The sequence below is a fragment of the Tetrahymena thermophila genome (assembly GCF_000189635.1).
Source record: "Tetrahymena thermophila SB210 genomic scaffold scf_8254736, whole genome shotgun sequence".
Classification (NCBI taxonomy): Eukaryota; Ciliophora; class Oligohymenophorea; order Hymenostomatida; family Tetrahymenidae; genus Tetrahymena; species Tetrahymena thermophila.
This window is the reverse complement of record NW_002476500.1, coordinates 254,071-254,999: the sequence shown is the minus strand read 5'-3', so window position 1 is coordinate 254,999 and position 929 is coordinate 254,071. Positions and strand designations below refer to the sequence as shown.

The 929-nt window shown below is 18.7% G+C and overlaps 1 protein-coding gene across 1 annotated transcript in view; it reads right to left on the bottom strand. All coding sequences in view use genetic code 6, as the record gives it.

The window, feature by feature from the left end:
• The window catches only part of TTHERM_000736550 (cyclic nucleotide-binding domain protein), a gene marked incomplete at its 5' end in the record, with an annotated part of 4,958 nt that extends 4,376 nt beyond the window's left edge, over nucleotides 1–582 (bottom strand). The window contains one exon of the mRNA XM_012796396.1: nucleotides 503–582. Coding sequence (XP_012651850.1) covers nucleotides 503–582 — 80 coding nt within the window. The remainder of the gene's footprint in view (nucleotides 1–502) is intronic.
• Nucleotides 583–929: the final 347 nt, after the last annotated feature.

Genomic DNA, 929 nt, shown 5'->3' with positions numbered 1-929 from the left:
TTGAAAAAAGAAAAAAACAAAAGAAAATAAGTTAAAATATAATTATTATCAATAAATGAATACTCTTTAATTAAATTAAAAGAGATATTTTAAAAAGGAAAACATTATGATAGATTATTAATAGTAACCTTAAAAATCAAAATCAATTCAATTTAAACTTAGTTTACTACTTCTATTAATCAAAAAATAAAAAGAAAAGAATCATCTAAAAAGAAAGAGGAATAATTACCATAAATCCAAAAAAAAATAATCAAAGCAAGTAACCTTTTTCCAAAAATAGTTTACGCTTGATAAACAATAATTATATTTACATTATTATTGCTTTTATTTTTATAAGTTTGGTGTATTTTAAATTAGTTTATATTTGGTTTTTTTTGGTTAATGGTCTTGTCCTTAGTGTTTTTTATTAAAAAATTTAGATGAATAAACATTTTTTTAAGGACCTTGTTAATGGCCGTTGAAAAATCGATAATAACCAAAATTAAAAATAAATAGCTTTTACCTAATATCAAGTATCAATTTTGAGAGATTAGTGCATTTTGCTAAAGCAGAACCTAATTTTGATGCACCAATTGCATCCATCTAATTGTAACTTTATAAATATTGAAGAAAAAATATATAATTAATTAATTAGCGAGTTGTTTAGAAGGAAAAAATGAAGAAAAAATATGAAATGATAAGAAATAAATTTATAAATAAATAATAAAAACAAATAATAATAATAAAAAAATAAGTTAAATTAAGAAAGGTAGAAGAAAAAAAGTAAATAAACAACAAAAAAGAAAAATAAATAAAATAAAATACTAATAAACAAATTAAAAGAATTATCTTGTTTTAAATTCATTTTTATAACTAAAAATATCACAATCCAAAACAAATAAACTGTTTGTTTTTATCATGCAAAAGTTTTAGAAGGAAAATGTAAATGA